Genomic DNA, 22,708 nt, shown 5'->3' on the forward strand with positions numbered 1-22,708 from the left:
TTTTCAAATATGGATCACTGGGATACTGTTTTTATATTCGGGGAGGGTGGGACAGATTTTTTTTCTAAAGAGATGTTTTTTGAAGGCCAGAAGTTTCAGCAGCTGTTGAACTCATTACCGAGCCATTACCATTCACGAGTTAGTGTTTTTTTTTTTTCATATGAAATAATCATTCAACTTTCTTTAAATTTTAAACACTCTGGTGAAATGAAACCAAAATTGTTTTATTGCAGATTATGAAAGTGAGTGTGTCGACAGAGGGCATAAAACAGAGCCAGTGGTTATGTAGCTGATTTTGAAGCAGAGGTTTTTTAAGTATTCATTTTGATTGTTTTCATCCTGACTGTGGGAACTGGAGCCACAAAGTAGCGATCAATTAAATTTCCCCTGAACTTCGCACATTTATCTTCTGAGATGCTTTGTTTTGTTTATTTCATGTCTGTAGTTCGCCACGTACAGATAAGTTCTGTGTTTGTTTGTGTACCAGGATGTCTCCAGGCAGTGAGAGCTACAGCTTGGCCTCCTCCCTGGCGTTAGGTCGTTCCCCTCACAACCGCAGCTCTCCCAGCAACCTGTCTTGTTCCAGCGACACATCTGGAAGCTCTACTCACTGGAGAAGTCAGAAGTCCATGCCCGAGCAGTAAGGAAGACGGAGGGGCGGGGGGTGGGGAGGGTGGAGGGGTGGGGTGGGGTGTTTAAGAATGAATCATATCAAAAAGACCTCAATGAATTTCCCCTAAGTATTACTAAAAACTTTTATGCTGCCCTGAGGTGCTTACTTTGCGATGTCATTTTTCACATCTTTTCTTTCTGTTATTATTAATGATAGAAAAGCCATCGTGAATGTATGATCAGGAGTTTGATCAGGTTTTTATCAGTTTTCATCTTCAGAAGGCATAAAATGTGTCTCGCGTTAAGAAAAAGCAAATTGACATACATCTTTCGAGACTCTTTTATGGTCTAATTTACATTTAAGAAGCCCAGTGAGTTGAATTACTTGAATTTATAATTTTGTAATTTTTTTTTGTTGTTGTTTTTTTTTATAAAAGTTGGCTTGAAATGTATTTATTTTACAGTTGTAACAGTGTTTGTCGTTAATGGAGGAGAATGAGGTGTTCATATTTGTGTCTTTGTCTCCAGTAATCTAATTGACAGAACTCCTTTTTTTTTTTTGTAACGTCCACCCACTACAGCCTCTGGGAAAACAGATTATGTTTGTAGCTCTTCCTTTTAAATCAGCTCGTTGTGTCTTTTGCACTGATTTAAAAAAAAAGCAAAGTATGATTTCTAATTTCACGCGCATTCACTCATTTGCTAGGTTTGCAAGCAGCCGGCACTCTCCGATGTCGTCGGAGAGACGAGAGGTGGTCGGAGAGGGTGGGTCCAGTGGCAAGTCCACTCCCAATTGGTCGAGGATGGAGGAAGGGGGAGGAGCCGAACGAGGGTCAACAGGTAGATACAGTATAGCTTATAATATATCTTTTGATAAATAGTGGCGTTAATACGGTATACCTGGTAAACGGCTGGAAAGGTAGATTCTGATGTAAATGTGTTTACTCATGCTGCCTGTGTTGTTATATGTGTATACGAATGAACATGTTTTATTTATGAAAAGAATGTGAGGCCAGTTGACTTCTGAATAGCAAAGCGGGAAGAGACAGACCAGGAAATAAATCATCCATATTTATCTGTGCTGCTAAATCCTTTGAAATGACAGCTATCTTGAAGAGTGTGTGTGTGTGTGTGTGTGTGTGTGTGTGTGTGTGTGTGTGTGTGTGTGTGTGCGTGTGTGTTTCCTCATCTGCCAGTTCTTGCAGCCGCTTTTTCCCCCTCTGCTGAGATTTCAACTCCGACAGCAGCCACACCACCAACAGCACTTCCCTTCCTCTTCTTCCTCCCCCCTCTCCTCTTCTCCTTCCACCTCCTTCTCCTCTTCTAGCTGTGAATTATATTGTCTTCACAGACAGCATCTTAATGTCTCTGCAAACAAAATGGTAGAAAACATAATGAGACAAACAGAACAAGGGAGAATTATTGAATTGGGGCGGTAAAAGGTGGAATTCAAACAGTGATCTCTGACAATAAATGTCTTTTTCTCTGCAGCTTTCCTTTCTGTTCTCTGAGGTTTAATAAAGGAGGAAGAGAGGAGAAACAGGAGAAATCCCTTTCTTCCTGTCAACACAGTTGGCCAACCTAGTCATTGTGTGCCCTTCCTTCCCTCCCTCCCTCCAGTCTGTTCCTCATTCTCCGCTGCTGTTTATGTTTGCCTCTCATTCATCTTTTTATTCTCCCGTACGTTCCCTTTCATTTGATTGAGAGTCGTCTCCCATGCACTGTTTTTTAAGGTTTCTTCTTCTTATTCCAGCTCGGTTTCTGAAAGCCACAAAGGCTTCATTTTTCCTTTCCCGCTCCTCTGACTCCCAGCAGGAAGTTGCTTCGGTTGATTGTCGACCAGCCTGGTTTCAGCCGTGTCCTCAACCTGTTCCTGACCGCCGCGATCACAGTTAAATGCCCCAGTCTTTCATTTTGTGGTTGTTTGTAGCACTTATGTCGTTACTGGTCAGGGCGGAACAATGCGGACCGGGCCAGCTCGGCCCAAGTCAGCCAAGTATCCCGGCCTGCACTGTCCACTCTGCTGCCGCTGTGGTTTAGGGCTCTGTCCTTTCCTCTTCCTCCCTTTTTTTTTTTTTTTACCCCTTGACCCGCTCGTCTTCAGCAATGATGATGTGGCCACTCTCTGTCCAGAAATAACACAAGTCATGCAGAGGGCAGGATACTCGGTTGTGCTCCTACTTTTTGTCTCTCATTCTCTTAACGCACACAAACAGGACATTAACGTACCCCTCAGACTACTACTTATAGTAGTTATATGGTTAATTTATGCTATTTTAATGGACTTTTCTATACTTTTTCTATGTAAACAATACACTATATGTTGTGACATATACTGCATACATGTGCACGGGAACTCAAACAAGCCGGTCAGCACTCACGCAATCATTTCTAATTAGTGCAGAGAGCCCTGTGGGCTGCGGCACAACTATGCAGAGTAATGAATATTTTAAGTGAGATAGAATCTACATTTCTAGATTCACCCCAGCAGATGTTATGATACCCCCCTCCGCCCCCACTTTAGCTTGCACTCTCATGGTGCCGTGGTCATTAGCTGCCTACTCTGTATGTCTCGTTGCATAACATCTAGACAATTACACAATAGTCCCATTTATACCCCGTGTTTTTGCTGCAGGACACATACGCACATTCCCTCATGCAGCACAGCTTGCCCAGAACAAACAAAGCCAGCAGGGTGCGTCTGGGGACAAAATTTGTATTTGATGTGTGGTACTTTTGATGGCAAACAAAATCTGGGTTTTTTTTTGTTCACGGGCATGGCAGACGCAGAATGGAAGCACGAATGTTGTAATAGCAAAATGTACATACAGGAGCGGAGAGAAGAACAACTTCTCTGTCGAATCATTAGCAGGTCATCTGTCTGGGCCGCCGGGTCTGTGCATGTGTTTGTCACCAACTCACAGCTATGTGCAATGGTCTATTTATTGCAGAGGCCCCGGCCTCCAAGTCTGGTCAAGGCTACTCGGGAGCTCCCCGCATCCAGAGGCAGGAGCAGGTCATCCACCTGTCCCCGAAGAAGGGCAGCCAGGTCAGGCTTTACATGCGTCTTGTGACATGTTCTTCTGCCATCGGATGACTTTACATCCCGCTTTGTATGAAAAAAATAACAACCTATTTGTAGGCCTACACAACTGAGTTATTAGCACCTATCACAGGGGCGTGTGCATTGAGTGTGTGAGTCCCTGGTTTGGGCTCCTGAACACATTTACTTCCCATGGGGCTCTAAGCACAATTGTTTTCAATTTGCTGAGTCATCGTGTCCCACAAACATAGTTTTGATATGGTCAGATTCTGGATAATCTCCTCTACACAACTTTAATAAGATATCTCTGCTGACAATATTTTATGGTGAAATACATGTAAAAACAAAACAATTTAATAATTTTTTTTTTTTTTTGGTATTTTCCTTGATATGAAGGCTAATATAAGAAAATCTCTTAATTGTTATCAAAATGACCCTGAAAGAAGCCTGGGGTTCAAAGAGTTAATCATGTTGGTCCCCAGATTACGTATTCTTTGCTGCATAATTGCTGTTTTTTCTACCACGGAAACCCTCCTCAACTGTCTTCCCCTCGCTCCTCTGTGTTTCTGTTTGTTCTGTCAGTCGGACGGCCCGTACTCCGGTCACTCCAGCAGCAACACCCTGTCCAGCACAGCGTCCAGCGGCGGCCACAGCGACGGCGACAAATGGTACGAGCTTGGTGCGGGCGGAGGCTCCAGCGGCGACCAGGGCGAGCCGGAACCCAACGGCCTGGGAGGAGGAGGCTACCTGCAGGGCACCTCGGCCGACAGCGGCATCGACACCAGCTCTTACGGAGCCCCTCACCACGCCCACCCCCACTCTCATCACGGCAGCACCACCTCGCTGCTGGCCCCCGGCGCGAGCAGGGAGAACAGGGAGAACAGGGAGAACAGGGAGAGCAGGGAGAGCAGGGAGAACAGGGAGCGGTTGGCGTCTCCGTGGCACAGTCCGACCGAGGGAGGCCGCAGGATGCTGGAGAGGTCGCCCGCTGCCGCCGAGTCTCCCGGCCTTCCAGAAGGGAGGAGCATGGACGCGACGGGTCGAAGCCCGCCGACTCACCTCCTCGTTAGAGACAGCAGCACTTACAGTCTGAGTGAAGCTGGATCCCACTCAAGGTCTGTCTCTCTGTAATTGGTATTGTGTTTAGAAGTTGGTGTGTATCCATGCAAAACTCTTATCTACAGTTTACAACTTTATGCTTTAAAGCAATGATTCCAGACTTGCGGGCTGAGACGGGGCCACCGAAGGAGCTGCAAGATAAATCTGAGGGGTTTTGATAGGATTAACAAATTAAGACAGAAGAAGAAAAACATTTCGGCTGTGTGTGTTATTTAGACTTTTCTCAAAGCCTCGCTCCTTTGTGGAAAATCCTGGACGGTTAAAGCTCTTCAGAAGTCTAAGAAAAACAAATCTGAGAAGGCAATTCCCTCTTTGATCGAACTGCTCGCAGCTCATATACATAAGTGACCTATAATGACTTCAGCATTTCTCGCCAAAATGCTTAGCGCTCGTCCTTGAGGCCTAAGAAACGTAAACCTCGCCAAGTTCTTTTTTTTTTATCAGAACGCGTCTTACTCATCTGAGAGAACAATTGTACCCTCCGAGAAACATGATCCTGCCTGAAGCCCAGGTACCACAGCATCTGAGGCAGATGACAAACACAATCAGTCTACTGTGTTTGAAATTAAAACATTTGTGCAGCCCACTTATTTTGCTTTTCTTGCCGCTTCTCACTGCTTTTAACCGACTTAATGCTTAAACAGCTGTCACTGTTGCCTTGATGCGACAAGTGGTCGACCACTAGCACAGCATCACATCCTTAAATATACTGGAAAACGTTTCAAATTCAATTAACAGAGAATGATAATGAATAACGTTAATCATTTTTTGGGGGGGAATAAAAGTTTCATTTGAACTAATTTCAGTTTTATTTTTTCAATTTGACCAAATCCATTCGGGAATTTGTCTTCTGAGTATTTGCCTGACCTCTGCTGCATGTATCCAATTCTCATTACTCGAGCCAATATTTCTTCACCCGAGAAGAACACACAGCAGACAACCTCCCTCTCAGCAGAGCCTTTTTCTGGAAACCGAGCATAAAGAGTAATTTTTACTCCCTCTTATCTTTCCACATTGGGCCTCAGGAAATCTGGAACACGTGTCCAATTTTTCATAGCTGAGCTGCCGTCTGGAGCTGAGAGCAACTCCAGTGGCCCGCTCCTTCCTGTTTGAGCAAATCTTAATTCACCGTTCCAGATAGAGTTACAGTTCACGACCTGGGCATCATGTGTCCAGCGTTTCAGCTGCATTTATATTCTGTCACAGTGGTGGAGGGAGAAATAAGAGCGGATCAGAGCGAGCTTGCCAAGACTGGTTTGACTGCAGGTGATACTTTGATATCGTTTCCTGTCTGTAATTGAATGAGTGTCCTCCCTGGAAATTCCTTCGTGAAAGAATGTTACACTATTAAGCTTTTTACTTATGCTCGACCAAGACTAAAATAGCTTTTTTAAAGCTGTAAAAAACATTTAGATTCTCCTCTCTAAACACTACAGGTAAGACATTAAAAAAAAAAAATCCCATCGTTGCTTTAGACCCAGGATTACTGTATAATGCAACTTGTAAACATATTCTATCTTTCATCAGTATCTCTTCCCCCTGTTTCTCTCCTCTGTCCCTCAGTGCCAGACACTCGGGCCACAGCTCTCCCAGAGAGGAGTCATCCTCTTCGGCCACCTCCCCTTCATCTCAGTCCTCGGTGTCCCCCGGGCCCAAGAGCTTCTACCCGCGGCAGGGAGCTCAGTCCAAGTACCTGATTGGCTGGAGGAAGCCCGGCTCCACCATCAACTCTGTCGACTTCGGAGACACACGCAAGTAAGGAAAGATGAAGAAAAGGAAATAAAACAAAACAACAACAAGACAACAGGTTTTTAATTGTAGCTCCAAGTTTAACAGCGATTTTTGAATACAATTACATAAATCCTTAAAGTTAAATGTTATTAATGATGGCATTAGAGCTTGTTGAGTTTTCAAGGTGTTTCTTGGACTAATGGTCTTTTGTTTGACATCTGTGTCATCTCAGCATTCAGTTTGGTGTTTGTGGTTTGGTTGAAGTTTACCACAGAATTTAGAAAATCTATAAGTGACACATTCCTTCATCACAGTTACAGTTTTGGACAAATTAAATTTAAAGCGTAGTAGTTTCTGCAGGAAGGTAGATACATGATCACATGGACTAGTACAATACAGTACACTTTTCATAATCACAAAAGCAACCAATCGATAGGTTGCATGAGGCTTAAAGTTGGTTTAATGTTGCCAGAGTGTCTGTTTTTTCCACCGTCTTGTATTTATTTTGGAAATTGAGCTTGACTTAACACTGATATATTAGAGGGGCTGCATTATTAGACTGCATTATATCCTGTTACTTGTCCACCCACCTTTTTTAAGAATTTTTTTCAATAGTTATTAATATGGGTGCTACTTGATTACCCCTTTGTGGCTGAAGAGAATATTGCACTAAGGACTATAAAGCCATCGCTGAAAGTAATTTAACATTGATGCTAAATGACAATTTATCTTTATTATTTTAGTTTATTTTACATACTAATTATTAAAATGTATAGACAACGCATTTAAAATGCAGCATACATAATTTCTCTCACATCGCGGTTACTTAATCTCAATGTTTGTGTTTCAGGAAATCTCCAGGAGAGAGTGGAGGCGAGGTGGCTCCGACCCCAGCAGCCCGGCCGTCTCTCAGAGACATGCACTCGCCTCAGCCTCATGCAAAATCCACCATGGAGGAAGACGTGAAGAGGCACAGTACTCCAGACAGCCCACCACCTCCACGCAAACATAAGGAAAAGGTACTGCTACAGGCTTGTTTGTGGATGTTGTTACAGAGACAACCCAAAAAACAGAACCGGGGATTATCACAAGATTTGCAGCTGCTAGGTACATTTCTGCACTGTTTTTATTTTAGCAGGTCTTTCTGATGAGTGGCGTTGTTCTACTCTCTTTCCAAGAAATCATGTCTTATAGGCTCACTATTGTTTATTCAGGGCATCCTACCTCCTATTCAGCTATTTGTTATTGCTGTAAATTGTGTAAACAAACATCAAAGATTGAGGATAAAAAAAAATCTGGCATTATTTGAAATCTGTGTGAAGCCAGTGTTTGAAAAAAAAAACAGGGTGAATAGGCCACTTAACTATCACCGCACCACTACGTTTACAAAAATAAATTTGATATAAATGAAATGCATTTACTGACATGACACTCCGTGTAGTCATAATTACCTGCTGACCACGTTCATCCTGTACCCGCCGTCCCCGCACAGCATGGCCAGAAGTCACCGCCAGGCCAGCCTCTCAGCCACCGCCGCTCGCTCCACCGTACCCTATCGGATGAGAGCATTTACCGCGGCCAGCGCCTCCCCCCCCTGAGCGACTCCATTCCTCAACCGACACTCGGCTCCGATGTTCTCTTCAGCTGCTCCACCCTTCCACGCTCCCCCACCACCCGCGGCGTGCCCCTCAGACGGCCCTCCTATAAACTGGGAGTCAAACTGCATGGTAAGCAGGAGGGAGTAGCTCTCTTTGTATGCTGGAGGTACACTTCACATTGTACTCCAGTAATGTAATGTGTTGAACAAAAAAAAAACAAAAAAAAATCACCAAGTAAATCTTGTAAACACACATCTGGATATTGTTAAATGTACTTTGACTGCATCGTTTGTTTAGAGGTGATACTTAATACATACATTACTACAGTAATACATTCACACTAAGTTATGTGGTTTGTTTGGATAAAAAATAACTGAATTAAATTGCATTTAAATGTTGTAGAACTGATTTTGCCGACGCTCCAGATGTGTATCTGCTGCCCCCTTTTGATTGGAAAATGCATAATGGTCATGGATGTGGGAAAATTCATTTTACATTCACTTCTTTCCACAACTTGAATTAACAGGGGACCTTTCGGCATCTGACACATCTTTGGTGGATTTGGTGGAGCGTCACCGCGGGCCTCTCCCTCAAGAGCTGATGCCCCTCCCCTCTTCCAACAGGGACAGTCCCCTGGAGTGGACACATCTAGTGGATGTGGCCAATACCTTTGAGAATGACAGAAACACACACTATGGTATAATTCACCCACTCATAAGATTGCTAAATACAAATAAATGCTCGGACATCTTTCTTTTAATGCATTTGGTCATCACTTTGTCTCTTTCCAGTCCAGAGAAGTTACGTGTTTGGGGACGCAAACCACCGAAGCAGCGGCGCCTCCAGTCCCCAACAGCCCCACATCGAGCTGCAGCCCGCTCCGCTGTCACGGCCATCGTCGAGGTAACACTTCACGCGTACAGTCTTAACTAGTTTGTTTCTGCTTTTTTATTTATTTGCATTGTGTAGCTCCTATGTGTGTAGTTCTGCTGACTGTTTTACATTTTGATGGGTTCACAGTCGATTACATTTGGTTAGAATCAATATGAATGGTTTTACATGCAGTAAACAGCAGTACAACAAAATGCAGTGTAACATCTAACCAGAGAGTACAAACAGTAACAAATGTATTTCTGTAGTAAAAAAAAAACCCCGATGAACATGTTTGGGGTAAGCAGTATGTGCAGAATATACAAGATGAACAATACATGATCAAATAACACTTCATTTTAATTAAATTCCACTCTGCTGCTTCTTAGTTGTTGCTCCCGAAATAAAAGTTTAAGCGCCACTACTGCGAAAACACAAAACTGTGAACTCATTGTTGTGTTATGAGGTCAAGATTAATCATTATTGAACATAAGTATCCACTCACTCTTCCTGAATGTATTAACCAGGCTTGCTCATGGTCTCTCTCTCTCTCTGTGTGTGTGTGTGTGTGTGTGTGTGTGTGTGTGTGTGTGTGTGTGTGTGTGTGTGTGTGTGTGTGTGTGTTTCTTTTCTTTCCACAGTGAGGGCCACATAGGACTGGAGAGGAAGGTGACTAAACTAGAGGCCATGGTGAAGATGCTCCAGGAGGACCTGAAGAAGGTTAGACGCAACACTCAATCATTAATATATATATGTTCAATGAGTACATTACATGCTCATGCATGGATGTGCAGATGTCCAGTTTGATTTGCATGCAGAGTGCAGGAACACTTGTCTGCATGTTCAACACGTCGACTCTGCGCTGCGCTGAAGGATTCTTTTCTGGCTGCTCTTCTCTATTCGAGTGCCGGGAAGCGATGAAAAAAAAATAAAAGGCTTCGGTTGATTTGCATACAGTGGAACAGGGAGCAGAGGGTGCAGATAAATATTTGTTTTTGTTTTCAATGGAAAACACACAGTCAGCAGTTCAGTAACGAACGCACTTATGAACTCAAAACAGTGAGTGTTCGTACACAAGTACGTCATCCGGAACACAGCAGCAGTCTACGGACCTGAACCAGACACGCACACAATCGGTACTTTTACATCACTGAGGAGTCTTTTAAGAAACCCTCATTCGAGTGAAATGAAGACGGGAAACTTTCATTTCAAATTTAGATTCGAACTTTATGTAAAACTTGAAAGTGAAACTAACGGAAATAAACCGTAAAAATGGATTCAGCTGTTAACGATATAAAATACAACAGTGTATTCTGCCTCTCTCTTATCCATCGTGACTATTCAACTCACGTCCTCCCTGAACTCTGTAAGGTGAGGCTGAACCGAGAATCAGTCCAGGAGTCTCCAGAGTCGTTGTTATCAGTGCTCTCTTGTAGATGTCACACGCTTTAGAGAGGGTTGCCATTTGCTGCTGGAGTCCCGTAGTTAAGGCCCTCCGGCCTGACAGGGTCATCAGCTGCTCCACAAAGCTCAGCCGGGCTCCGGCCTCCCGGCTGTCACTGTCTTCTCTTCTTCTTAACAATCTTCTCTCTTCTCACGAGTCCTCTCTAGTTTAAGTTCTTGGTTTCTCGGTCGACTCAGATTTCACCTCAGTCGCTTAAATATAATGTTTAGATGACCTGGAAGAACAGGGACACTACGTTTATTTCACCTGTTCACTCGAGCACTCTTTCCTGGTTCATTTCTACATTTCAGTGACTGCAGCTGTGTTCCTAAAAGGAGCAAACAGCTTCCAAGGGCTTGCTTTAAACGTGAGTGATCCATTCCATGACAAATTTCTTTCAGCTTTATTGAAAGCATATACATGCTGCAACGCAAGATGAGTATTTGATTGACGGAAAATTAACCAGCATCAATTTTGATCAACAAAGTAACTGTTTTATAAAAAAAAACATTTAAGCAGGAATGCCAAATTTCAGTGGTTCCAATGTGAATATTTGATGAGGTCTTTTGTCTTCTATTAAGTAAATACCCTTTGGGCTTTTGTGGGTTTTGGACCGCTGTCATGTCATTTTGGGTTCTGAGGACGCTGTCGGACAAATTATTCACGGTTTTCTGACATTTTATAGATCAAATAGTGAATTTGCTCTGAAGAAAATTAAAAGCAAAGGTGAGCTTGTGTTTCTGCAGTACTTGATTTGCACTACAAAAGAGTCGTGTGTATCAACAAACATTCCACATACGACCCCAGACGGGATGAATCCATATTTGCACTTTATTATTATCAGAAAATGAGCTTCGGGGTATAATAATTCATGCAGTCTGGTGATCATGCAGAGTAGCTCCTTCACTTTGTTCTAAATGCTCCCTTGCTGCTGCAGTCCTCCGTTCCTTTTGAAGGTTTGAATTGCTTTGAGTTGCTCGCTGCCGACTCTGCATCCCACTTAATGAGTCTGACCTTTAAACAGTCAAAAGTTTTCACCCTTAGACTGTAGAGTGTGATGCGATTCGTGTATTAGGCAATTGTTAGCAAACTTTCAGGTATCTGTGAAATGTTCTCTGCCTTTTTTTTTTTTTTTTTTTTATTCTTAAAATCTCAGTAGATCAGTTTGACACTGGGAGAACGAATATATTTCAACCCTCCTCCAGTCAGGAGCAATTAGCTGCATCTGACTGACAGCAGAGAGAAACTCCCTCTGCTTTTATTGTTCTCTTTAACGGGCTCGCCTCAGCCTCAATATTTATACACCAAAACTCTGGCTTTACTTTTGTTGTTGCTTTCGGCGGATTCAAAATGTCAACTGATGAAATCTGCCCACAAAGCCTTTAAGTTCTGTCGCTGTCAGCCGGCCTTAGATGTTTGTGTCAACAGCAAACAGAGAGAATTTATTTTAGTATTCAGAGAGCTCTCTGTTTCTGTGAGTGTTCAGCATCGTTTTCCCGCTTTACACCAATAAAACTTCCTTTCTAGTACATTTTTCTACTACTTGATGACTGAAGGAGGTTTGATCAATTTTACCCAACCGTTCTTCATGTCTCACAGGAGCGGGAGGAAAAGGTGCGGCTGCAGACTCAGATCAAGAGGCTCTGGGAGGACAACCAGAGGCTGCAGGAGGAGTCCCAGACCTCCGCCGCCAAGCTGAAGAAATTCACTGAGTGGGTTTTCAACACCATTGACATGAACTGAGTCTCTTCTGCACATTTTAACTGACACACGCACGCACACAAACGCAGACATCAGCACACACGGTCTGGATGAGGAGGCGGAGGGGCAGCGACGCTTACCCAGAAATTGTACACAATGAAAAGTGGAGACTTGTTGTTGGACTGATCCCGAACCCTTCAACCGTCGTCTAATAGCTTCAAACGTCATTAAGTAATATTGTTGACAAGTCTCAGTCTCCTCGAAACCTCTGAGGATGACAAGAAAAATGGGTGTCATTCCTCAAACCATGAAGGACTTAATTCTTCTCTCTTTTGGGACCATGAGATGTCAGTGCTCTTTCTGTCATGGGACAAAATCTTCAATTTGCCAACAAGGAAAGAAGCTCATCTCCCTCCTTTTTTCATTTTTTTTTCTCTCTCTCATGGTTTTTTCCAGAGGAGATAACAAAAAATGTCCCCTTCCCTCCTGCCATCTTTGCTCAGTGGATGTGTTCCTCTTTTGAGGACAAAGTTGGGTCCTTTTGCATTTCTTTAATGTTCCTTTTCACAGCTACTTTTGTCAAATGATGACCAGCTGCTCTGAAAGGAGACTTAAATCTTTTGTACCAAATCAAACCCGACACAGCAGGAGGTTCGCGGAGACATCCAGGTGATTTAAAAGAGAGTGGAAAAAAAAAAAAAAATCTATGAAATGCCACGCAGTCAGACAGGTACGTGACAAATCTGCTGGTCCAGCCATAAGGTGTTCGCTGAAACACACAGAAACCACAACACCAGAAGATACGAGAGGTTTTCAGTTCTTTCACGTGTAAATGGTGTTCAGCACCCGTGTTTCCTCTCTGCACAAAGCTTAAACCACTGAACAGTCACTGTGGGTGTTTGACACGGAGACAGTTGAATCTGCTTTTGCACAGAAAGGAAATCTGGATTTGTACAGCTGTTTTTTTTTTTTTTTTCTTCTTCTTTCTTTGCTCCTCTGTGTCACTGACATCTGGATTACAACATCCTCTACAGCACAAACCAACGTCAGACAGAGGAATATATCTAAAAGCCATTGGCAAGCGGTGCCATAAAAACAGGACTGATCCAGAGTGCTTTGGTCCACCCCGGATTTTAACGTGTCTTAAAAGCAATAGGAAGAAGTCAGGACTCCTGTCTTTCTCTCCAAAAAAAAAAAGAAAAAAAAGAAGGGAGAGTTTTTTCTGGGAAGAAGCTTGAAGTGGGAGAAGATGATTTAGAGGGTACACTTTAAAAGACTACCAATCTCTGCTGCACGAGAGCCTTCATCCTTTTCCGCTGAGTGTCAAGCTCTGAGGGGGGGGAAAAGGAAAGTGAGGACTCATCATCCCACCGTCTGGATCACAGAGAGCCAGCTGATAATAAATGACGGAGACACTTTGGGAGGGACGAGTTGGACAGTCTTTTTTTTTCTTTTTTCTTCCCAGGTTAATTTATTTCCTTGTATTATAATTCCAATAAATAAGTTGTTCTATTCGTACAGTACAACAGACATCAGTGTTTAGTTCCTGAAGACAAACGGTCACTAGCTATATTATTTAAATGGCTTTGTTTCTTAATTCTGGCTAAAGCCTTGACTATATGCTTTTTATTCTGTATTCTGTTGTATTTTGTGGTGCCCAAGCCTGCTGTTGTGTTGCTTACAGTGCCCTCTAGTGGTGACCAGTGGAAAAATGTCATGATCTGTAAAAATGTGCTGCCAGTCACTCTGTAATTTTTCCAACGTCTCTTCAGCAGTCAGTCAGACATTCAGCCCCCCCCCCCTCCCTCCCTCCATGTGGGGGGAGGCCACACACCGACACACGGGACAGAAGGAATAACCAGAAGCCAGCTTTGAGAGACAATCAGAGGTTGAGTTTTGATACAAGGAGCGGAGAGCGAGGTGTGTGTGTGTGTGTGTGTGTGTGTGTGTGTGTGTGTGTGTGTGTGTGTGTGTGTGTGTGTGTGTGTGTGCGCGCGTGGATGTCGTCTGTACATAAATTATAAACACCTATGGTTTTCCTCAGGTTCAGTTTTTTGTCGGGAGCATGTGGATCTTTTAGAGAAAGTCAACGAGATATATTAAATATGGGGTTCAAATTTGAAAAAACGACCCACGAGGATAAGAGGGAGCTACAGTACCTGCTGTACCAGTGGCAGTGCGTGTGTGCGTGTGTGTGTGTGTGTCGTCGTCGTCGTCGTCGTTGTTGTGTGAATGTGCATCAGTCTATCCAGCTGTGCCTACCGTCACTTATTTTGGTCATTTAGTCCCAGGCAGAGCAGGGACGTGCCTTTGAAACAGCACCTGGGGAACAGATAAAAGGGAAAGGGTCTTCTTCTTCATCCTGAAAAATAAACACACCTGGTACAGTGACACACACACACACACACACACACACACACACACACACACACACACACACACACACACACACACACACACACACACACACACACACACACACAAACTGACACACTTATCAATTTTAATCGAGTTCATACTCACAGTTGTCGGCAAGATGTCTGTCCTTTCTCTTCTTCATATTTCTATTGAATGCAATCGGGCAGGCCGGCCTCGCGACGCGGAGACGAGAGCGCGTGGAGCGTGTGCAGATTTGTCCGCGCGTGTGCCTTTGCATTCGGTTACATTCGTGTACAGCAGAGCGACCGGCCCCTGTGACGCTAATGTGCAGGAGAAACATGTCCTTGCATCACAAAGCTCCTCCAGACCAGAAGTGAGAGAGCCACAGAGTTATTTTCTCAGCCTGGCCTCAGTTAGTCTCCGCAGCAAGAGCGTTGGTGGTAATTCAGGTCGCTTGAGCGTGTCGATTTGTTGTGACGTAACAGGGGTGTAAGCCTTAATTCCCTGTTTTTAGCCATCAGAAATGGAAAACGAAAAAGAGAGTGCCAGTTTCTGAAACTTTAAAGTAGATTTGCATCTTCAATTAATGCAATGAAAACCCTTTCAGCAGAAAGCACCTGGTCTGAATGTAAAGAGAATGTAAACAAGCCTAAAGAAACCTGACGTTTGCTATAACTGACAGATTCGTTCAGCTTTGCGGGTCGTGGAGAGACGAGCGGACTCGGCTGAAATCTTGGTTCTGTTTTAAGAATCTCGGTTACATCAGTAGACCGTTAGCAGCTGATTGGGTTGTTTTGACAATTTTACAAGCTGGCCAGTTGTGAAAATGTAGTCTAGTAACACAAAATCCTTCAAATATTCTCAAAATATACGTCATCCAGGCATAAATGTCTCATTCATTGAGTTTTGACCGTAAATTGTTCTCCATGAACTCTGGTTCGCTGTCCATAACTCCGTTGATGCTTAAATGATGACTAAATTAATTAAAGGCAATGTTTCGTATTTGACTGTACATGGGAAGTGCTCTAATTTGTTTTTTTTTTTGTATTTCAAATGAAGTATGGCCAAATGACAAGCCGTGCAGTGCAGATGTTTTGCTCGCATCTTTAAAAGTGTGCATCGAGTTGAATGTTAGATTCAGTCGTCGACTTTATACAAAAGACGTAAAGACATGTACGCCTGTCCGTTTTTTTTCAGTTGTGAACGTTGGAGTTCTTTTTCCAGTGCAGGTGGATTTTCTCTCCGCAGCTTTTGTTGCTCGACAGAAGGATATCGGAAATGTGAATGTTCAGATGTTCAAATGTTCCATTTTGTAATATCTTATTTTAGAGATCCTTTGCACAATGTTTTATATAACGGACTGTGTTCACAGGTTTTTGGATATAAGAAGGGCGAATTGATCCACTCCTGTGCAATCTTGTCTAGATGTTGCTTTGTTGTTTCCCTGCCAGTGCAGCTCCTGACAAAACGAGGAAGGTGCTTGACTTTTATTCACTTAAAAAAAAGGAAAAAAAGAAATGAACTCTACCTGTCCTTAAGAGTCACTGATCAGGATGATGAGAGCAGGCTGGATGTTTTGTTTGTACTGTGAGGTCGCTGGTTTTTTAAGAAGCAAGGTCAGTGATTGCAACGAGGGAGGAAGGTTTCACGGAGCTCAGACGCGGCCTGAACTGCTGCGTCACGATCCGTTTAGTTTCCTTCTGTTGGAAGAACAAAACTAAACAGTGAGGTGGTCGGCTCTGACTGCAGATAAAGCACACAATTTTAAGAGGACCATACGTTTTACTGAATTGAAAATACTGTTTACATCCCGGATCCATTGTCTTTGTAAAATGTAAAGGTATGAAAAAGACATTTGCAGTGATCGCAGTATTAAAAGTTTCTGAAATAAATAAATGCCATATCGATTTGTGGTGCTCTTGAATTATTCGCGTTCCTGCACTAGTAAACTACCATTTGAACTAACTTGATCTTTTACTCTTTTAGGAGCTGATATGATCTGACATCGTGTTTTCCTTTCTGGCTCGTACACTAATAACGGCTCACTTTCAGTCAGAGGGGATCTTCTTTCCCGCATCTCCTGCTGTGTGATTGTATCTTACAGTGAGGAGCGGAGAGGGTGAGAGGTCTGGGATTTGACCTGTGAGTGCCTCGGGCTCCTGTTGTTCCCCATCACACTGATTCACCTGATTGCATTTTAACTGTTCTCCAGCCAGAGCCAGAAAACAGCCTCGCCTCAGTTTTCCTCTTTTTTTTTTCATTATGTAGTTGCAGCTGCTGAAAGAGGTGATAGGAAGAGATAAAAAAAAAAACTAATACAACTGTGATCCTTTTTCTATACAGCACAATTTTTTTTTTTTAAATTACTTAAGTCCAACACTACATTACTGTCACGAGAAAATCAATGCAGTTTTGGACAATTTTGGATTCAAAGTTTTGTTGATTTTGATGATAAATAGGTCATCTGTGTATCAAACAAAAGTATTTTCAAAAAAGCATGAATGAAGCGGGAATTTACATCGTCGGTATGCCTGACGGCATCGCTGCAAAAAGCCTCCTTTTAAAAACTGTGAAAATGAATCCAGGTATTTGCTAGTAGTTGAATAAACATTCCCCTAGAGGTGTATTCAAATCCAGCTTCAGCTCTTTATAGATATTTTTTTTAATGATATCAATTTGCAATTGAAATTTACCTCTTGAAATTTGCCGCTAGTTAAAACACAGACTTGACAGACTTCAACATGGAGCATAAAATATTGCACATACAATACATCAAACACATCTGGTTCCACACTGTATGTAGTGCAAATAGGGTCTAATGAAAGTATTTATCTAGGATAGGAAATTAACATACATGTAATCATCCTAAAATAACATTCTGGGTGAGCAAAAGAGGCCCGTAGAGGTCTGAACATGTTGGTATGGATCCTGTTTGAACCAAAGGTTCAAGACGTGACCAAAAAGAAACGCCATCATTCAGCTTGATTTTACTGTCAAGTCGCTGTACTCCAAACTTCCAAAAGTATGATCATCACAAAGATATTAAGAGTCTCGTCTGTGCTAACAGATGCAGGGAGTTTAGACATTACAAAGAAAGCAACGTTTACTTCTGTCAGCACCGATAAATCCCTGCGGTACCTTCCCCTGAACTACAGGATTGTACTGTTGAACACCAAATAAAAGCCATCTAACTGGTGTTGTTTCGGCAATCAAATGTTTTTTTTAGCTAATTCACTCATGACTGTTGCAAGAACACGAATAAGGATCCAACTAATTTGTATACAAAACTAGTGATAGCCTCCAACTAAAAGAGCTATAAACAAGAGTCGTCGGTCGCTCACCGCTGGACCCCATGTGTTTGTTTCCGTGTGTCCACCCGTGGCGATGCTCGGGGCTGTTTGAGGCCAGTGCAGTGTCAGTACAGAGGGGAGGTGGAGGGGAGCTATAATGCGGAGGAGGCGACAGATTAGTCATCTCTGGTACAGGTGGAAAATGTGGGGGCTGAATCACTCAGGGGTTCCTTACAAGGATTTGTTACAGAGAGAAAGTGCAGAAGACCTAAACTGAAGTCCGACCAGGGGAACCGGAGCATGCTGCGTTTTTCTGCCTGTAACGTTTTTCAGTCGTAACGAACCAAATGTGAGACCGTCACCCGGGAGCTCGGATTTACCCGGCCAGCTTTGAGGGGGAGACGTATAAATAATATATATTCTCCAAACTGCACAAATATTGAAAAGTTGCATTATCTTTAATCGTTAGCCGCTAACTGCATCGTTAAAATAAGATTTGGAAGCTGTTTTAACCCCGGTGTTCCCTGTCAATATACATTTTTTTTTTTTAAAAATCAAAATATTTTAGGAATAATAGTTGATTTTGACCCTGGTCACATGTTGCTCAATATATTGGCACATGTAGCATAGTTTTGACTATACTAAACAAAACAAAACTGTAGCTTCTAGTGATTATATAGAATAGACAACTTGAGGAAAAAAAACACATAAAATCTGACTTTTTATTAAAATCATCTTTCTCTTCATGCTAAACAATTCCGTAACTAACGTACACCAGTTAGATGTTGGAACCGGGATTAAAAATGAAATCCAACAGTTAAAATTTGAGCAGGCTGAAGGCCACGAAGTAGGATTTGAAAATGTTGGAGTTTGGTTCCATCAACTCTGATATAGAGTTGTTGAGATAAATGGGCTGAAAGCAGCCAAAGGACTGCACCATATGTCCTCAGGAAAACAGCTGGCATACAACAGGCAGCAGCAGCAGTGTCACATTAGAAGACTTTGAAATATGCTCTAAAACTTTGCACTGCCGTGAATGCGTGTAGTCTTTTTTTTTTTTTTTTTATTGTTGTTGTTAGGTGGTTGTACTTTATAATTCAAATAAGATTACAAATAAAGTTAGAAACCGTAATCTAATAACAGAAAATTATTTAAAATTATTTAAATAAAATAAAATAATTTAAAATTTCCTTTTTTTTTTCTTTTTTTAAAAATGTTTTTTGGGTTTTTACAGTAAGCCAATGACGTCAATATTTTAAACTTTAGGAATGCCTGTTTTGTAAATGCACGATGAATCATAACATCCTACCAGCGACTTCGTAGTGCAGACGTGAAGAATCATGATGTGGAAGCGGTGTGAAGAAGACGGAAACATGTCTGTTTTACCGGCAGCGTGTGGCCATCCTTCTCTCGTCATCCTTCTCCACACGCTCCAGCGGCCCACACGACGCCTTCACGGCTCTCGGCTCTTATCGAGCACTCAAGAAGAGAGACGGAGAAAGTCAAGGTGTTTTGTTCGTCAGAGGCACAGCTTTGTTGTTCGCTGTCATTCGAGATGCGAACGGTCCCGCCGGCAAGTCTGTCCATTTCACACAATACCTGCCAGTCCGCGTCACAGTCTGTGATTGGCTGTGGATGTTCAGCAGACTGTCCCGGTGACACACACTCACGCACAGACATTTCTTTGACATCGCCGCTATTTGTATTTTGCATCTCAGACATGAAGCGACATAAGACGCTTTAGTAACTAAAACTTGGGCTGCGTCTCGAAAAACAAAATTTGAAAGTGGATGTGGGAATCACTCAAAACTTTAGATGCCTTTAATTTGATGAAACTGCTTTTGAAATATTTAAAGTTGGTGCACCATGCGATATGGTCCCGACGCACCTTAGAATTACAAAAGAAAAGCACAAAGCAAACCAGAAAATGAGCAACCGCATTCAAATGTTAAAGAAATATAGCAAGCTGTACAGCAGCATAGCTAAGAGATGGTTCAGGGTCACCTCGGCCAGACTTACCGAAAAACTTAATCATAAAGGAAAGTTTTAAGGCTAATCCTGTGATGGTGTCTGCGTCCTGAACCTAAATCATATGTCGGTTTAATACCAAAAGGTCAGACCCAAGATGACATACAGTATGTTGTGATTTGGAGCTGAATCCAGTTATATGAATTGAACTGAAAATATGTTTAAAAGTGTAACATTACATTGGAACCTGCAGCACACATTTTATGTTAAAATGTTTACAATAAATTATGATTTTTTTTTGTTTGTTTTTGTTTTGTTTAGTGATTATTTTTTTCACCAAAGTCACCATATTTTCACAGTGAATGTAAACTTATCGTGTTTTATAATAATTTCTTATACTTTATAAAGTTAGATGTTCTTGTTCTCAGTTGGTAACAATGGGTGCTAACAGACAGATCCACATCGCCCCTTCACTCTGAAATCACTTGGTTTGATAGTTAAGGTCTATAATTAAGTTTAGCTCAATTAGCTTCCTGCAACTTATAGCTGCAGAAAGGTGTGTGTGTGTGTGTGTGTGTGTGTGTGTATGTGTCCATGTGTGTGTGTCCAGATACATGGTGTTGTGATAAAAAAGCACCAAATAGGGGCATCCCTCACACAACCACTTACCAGTTCACACACACACACACACACACACACACACACACACACACACACACACACACACACACACACACACACACACACACACACACACACACACACACACACACACACACACACACACACACACACACTCTTCAGTGGGATCTTCTCTTCCTGTTTACTATTACTCAATAATTCAGTTGTTCCAGAATGGAGGATATAGTTTCCATCCATGAGAAGGTGTGTGTGCGTGCGTGCGTGCATGTCTGTGTGTGTGTGTGTGTGTGTGTGTGTGTGTGTGTGTGTGTGTGTGTGTGTGTGTGTGTGCGCGCGCGTGCGTGCGTGCGTACAAACAGAGTGGTCCATTAGTATCAATGTTGTTTTTGACGACAGTTAGCCTGTAAGTGCCTGTATTGATTTGTGAGCTCATTGACGTCAATTTTTTTTCCATTTGCACTGTAAACAGCAGATGAAAGTGAAGAAGGCAAAAAAAAAAGGAGAGAGAAACAACTGTCTTTTGAAGCACGCTGTCCCCTCACTTTCTGTCCCAGTAAAACCTTATTAAATTAGGGCAGCAAATATTTTTAGTCTCTCCCACCAGCTGTGAGAATATGCAGCCTGAATCACTGTAAACACGCTGTCTGTTGACATGCTAAATGTGAGACTTGGTTACGCACACACACACACACACACACACACACGCACACACACACACACACACACACACACACACACGTGCGCACTCAAAGCATAGAGTGCAACCCCTCCAGACGATATTAAGCACCCAGTTTCCTCCCCGAGTCCATCGTTGCATCAGATGCTTTGATGTGCCTCAGCGCTCGGCCTAAAGTCCCCATCAGCTCAGAATTGATCTGCTGGGCTTGCAGCTCCCCGGTCCAAAGCCGTTCGCCCCGCATATGTTCAAGATGAGAAATTAGGCGAGATTACACTGAGAGAGAAACACGGGAAAGAGTTGAGTTGTGGGGAAAATTTGAAAGGAACCGCGAGAGAGGGTGAACATTTGCCGTTTAGCACATATTACAACGCTTGTTGCTGCAATTGTCTCAGCCATGTTAAAGTACCTCCCTGTTTGCATTTGAAATAGAAAACAACAAAAGTACAGAAAGCTTAGGAGAGTTATACATGTATTTATCCTGATATTTCAGGATGGTTTATTAATTATCTCCATTATCTCTAGGATAACAATGTTGTTTTCTCATGATAATTGGTTAATTTTGTATCATAAAAAAACAATCTTTCTCTTTTCTTGAGCTAATTGAATAATTAACTTGTTATCTTGAGAAGACAACGTTGTTCTCCTGAGATAATTAACTCCTGAACACGTGTTTCATTACAAACTTCAGAACAAGGCATTGAGTGAAGAATTGCCTTAAAGAATAACAAGGCTGAGCGTGGACCACAGGATCCTGCAGTGCACCTGCACATCCAACCTGGTATCACGGCAAAACGTGAAATAGACACGGCGGTCCACTGCAGCAAAACGTGAAATAGACACGCCGGTCCACTGCAGCAAAACGTGAAATAGACACGGCGGTCCACTGCAGCAAAACGTGAAATAGACACGCCGGTCCACTGCAGCAAAACGTGAAATAGACACGGCGGTCCGCTACAGCAAAACGTGAAATAGACACGCCGGTCCACTGCAGCAAAACGTGAAATAGACACGGCGGTCCGCTGCAGCAAAACGTGAAATAGACACAGCAGTCCACTACAGCAAAACGTGAAATAGACACGGCGGTCCACTGCAGCAAAACGTGAAATAGACACAGCAGTCGACTACAGCAAAACGTGAAATAGACACGCTTTGGCCTGCCTAGGTGTGGCAGTTACACATTTTCCCTTAGTGTATGAAAACTATAGGTTTAATCGGGTGAGCAGTAAAACACACTGGAAGTAAAAGCAAAAGCAAAGTGAGTACACCGCCTTCTTTTGCATGACATAAGTCTTCTGCACACCTGTTCTCCTGCAGTGTCAACGATTATGTTTACTTTCAAAAGATATCACAAGCTGATACAAAAGCTTTATTTGTTAAAGAGCATTCACCCCATTAGTTAGATAGACTAGTAGTGACGGATTCTTATAAAGAGCGGCCAAATTGGAGATCCTTCCAAGGCAAGGGCCTTGACAGTGGTGGCAGTGGGGCGATGGCAGAAAAATGGGTGAGGTGGTTTGAGCGTTCCCTTGGTTGTAGGAAAGCCTGCAAAATTCATGTAAAATCAGTGGATAATAACTTGGAGGTGGAGTCCCAGAGTGATGATGAAATGGAATGAAAATTGGCTCCTTGCTT

General features: G+C 42.7%; 1 protein-coding gene across 5 annotated transcripts in view; it reads left to right on the plus strand.

The window, feature by feature from the left end:
- Positions 1–16,407, plus strand: part of sipa1l1 (signal-induced proliferation-associated 1 like 1) — a 76,442-nt gene extending 60,035 nt beyond the window's left edge. For all 5 annotated transcript variants that reach the window (XM_069708475.1, XM_069708478.1, XM_069708477.1 and 2 more), the window contains 11 exons: positions 488–640; positions 1,319–1,452; positions 3,564–3,661; positions 4,238–4,770; positions 6,338–6,529; positions 7,356–7,524; positions 7,998–8,232; positions 8,630–8,800; positions 8,895–9,006; positions 9,615–9,693; positions 12,017–16,407. In XM_069708475.1, coding sequence (XP_069564576.1) covers positions 488–640; positions 1,319–1,452; positions 3,564–3,661; positions 4,238–4,770; positions 6,338–6,529; positions 7,356–7,524; positions 7,998–8,232; positions 8,630–8,800; positions 8,895–9,006; positions 9,615–9,693; positions 12,017–12,160 — 2,020 coding nt within the window. In that variant the 3' untranslated portion in view covers positions 12,161–16,407. The remainder of the gene's footprint in view (positions 1–487; positions 641–1,318; positions 1,453–3,563; positions 3,662–4,237; positions 4,771–6,337; positions 6,530–7,355; positions 7,525–7,997; positions 8,233–8,629; positions 8,801–8,894; positions 9,007–9,614; positions 9,694–12,016) is intronic.
- The last annotated feature ends 6,301 nt before the right edge of the window (positions 16,408–22,708 follow it).

The sequence above is a fragment of the Brachyistius frenatus genome, unplaced genomic scaffold (genome assembly GCF_029030835.1).
Source record: "Brachyistius frenatus isolate BFR_SWC_R1_liver_20210118 unplaced genomic scaffold, ASM2903083v1 Contig_76, whole genome shotgun sequence".
Lineage (NCBI taxonomy): Eukaryota > Metazoa > Chordata > Actinopteri > Embiotocidae > Brachyistius > Brachyistius frenatus.